The sequence below is a fragment of the Buceros rhinoceros genome, unplaced genomic scaffold, assembly GCF_000710305.1.
Source record: "Buceros rhinoceros silvestris isolate BGI_N320 unplaced genomic scaffold, ASM71030v1 scaffold36492, whole genome shotgun sequence".
Taxonomy (NCBI): Eukaryota; Metazoa; Chordata; class Aves; order Bucerotiformes; family Bucerotidae; genus Buceros; species Buceros rhinoceros.
This window is the reverse complement of record NW_010400084.1, coordinates 1-945: the sequence shown is the minus strand read 5'-3', so window position 1 is coordinate 945 and position 945 is coordinate 1. Positions and strand designations below refer to the sequence as shown.

The 945-nt window shown below is 47.4% G+C and overlaps 1 protein-coding gene across 1 annotated transcript; it reads left to right on the top strand.

Annotated features, from left to right (window-relative positions):
* Positions 1 to 17: 17 nt before the first annotated feature.
* On the top strand, positions 18 to 290 carry LOC104489564 (homeobox protein Nkx-6.2-like; the record flags this gene model as incomplete). Its single annotated transcript, XM_010131736.1, has 1 exon — positions 18 to 290. A coding segment is annotated over one exon (273 nt), but the record flags the coding sequence as incomplete, so codon positions are not given.
* Between the last annotated feature and the right edge of the window lie 655 nt (positions 291 to 945).

Here is a 945-nt window from a genome sequence, read left to right as displayed (position 1 = left end):
CGGCGGGGCTGAGCTGAGCCGTGCCCGATGCCGGTGCCCAGGTCTGGTTCCAGAACAGACGGACCAAGTGGCGGAAGCGGCACGCAGCGGAGATGGCGTCGGCGAAGAAGAAGCACGACTCTGAGACGGAGAAGCTGAAGGAGAGCTCGGACAATGAGGACGATGACGAATACAACAAGCCCCTGGACCCCAACTCAGACGACGAAAAAATCACGAGGCTATTGAAAAAGCACAAACCCACGAACCTGTCCCTCGTCAGCCCCTGCAGCACCAGCTCGGACACGTTGTGAGGGCGCGGGCACCGGCGTGCGAGCTGCCGCGCTGGGCACCGCGACCGGGACGAGCTGTAACTGGATGTTCAAAGTGGTGTGTTGTACAGCCTGAGATGTATGTGAAATGTATATATTTTTTACAGAATAAGTTATGAAATTATTTTCCTTCTCATCGATGTAAATTTCAGAGGAATTTTCCCAACTTTTTGGTTTGTGTTTTGTGTCCCTTTAAGGTTTGTCCCTCTTTCTTTTAGCCTTCTTGCCGATTTCCTGCTCCTAACAATCAGATTTTGTTACGTTTTTTATGGGTCGCCAAATCCAAGCTCAGCCACTTTGTATATAGTAAATTTCAGATTTTGTGATGTATATTTCTAGTGTAAAAACCGGCTGTTTTCTTTCCCTCCCTCCCTCTCTCTACTCAGTGTTTTGGCGGTTTGATTTCTCCTGCCTCCGGATTTTATGCTTAATAATATCAAAAGAAAAAAAAACAACCCCAAAAAAGTACGAGAGAAAAATGAACGCTTGATTTTAATTTGGGATCAAATAATGTCTCCACGCGGGTTGGAAAGACTTTGTATAAATCAATAAATTATTTAACAAGCTTCCTTTGGCGAGTTTCATCCCACATTACGCGGTTTCGGTCCCTGTCCTGCCCAGCTCCCGGGTGCGGCAG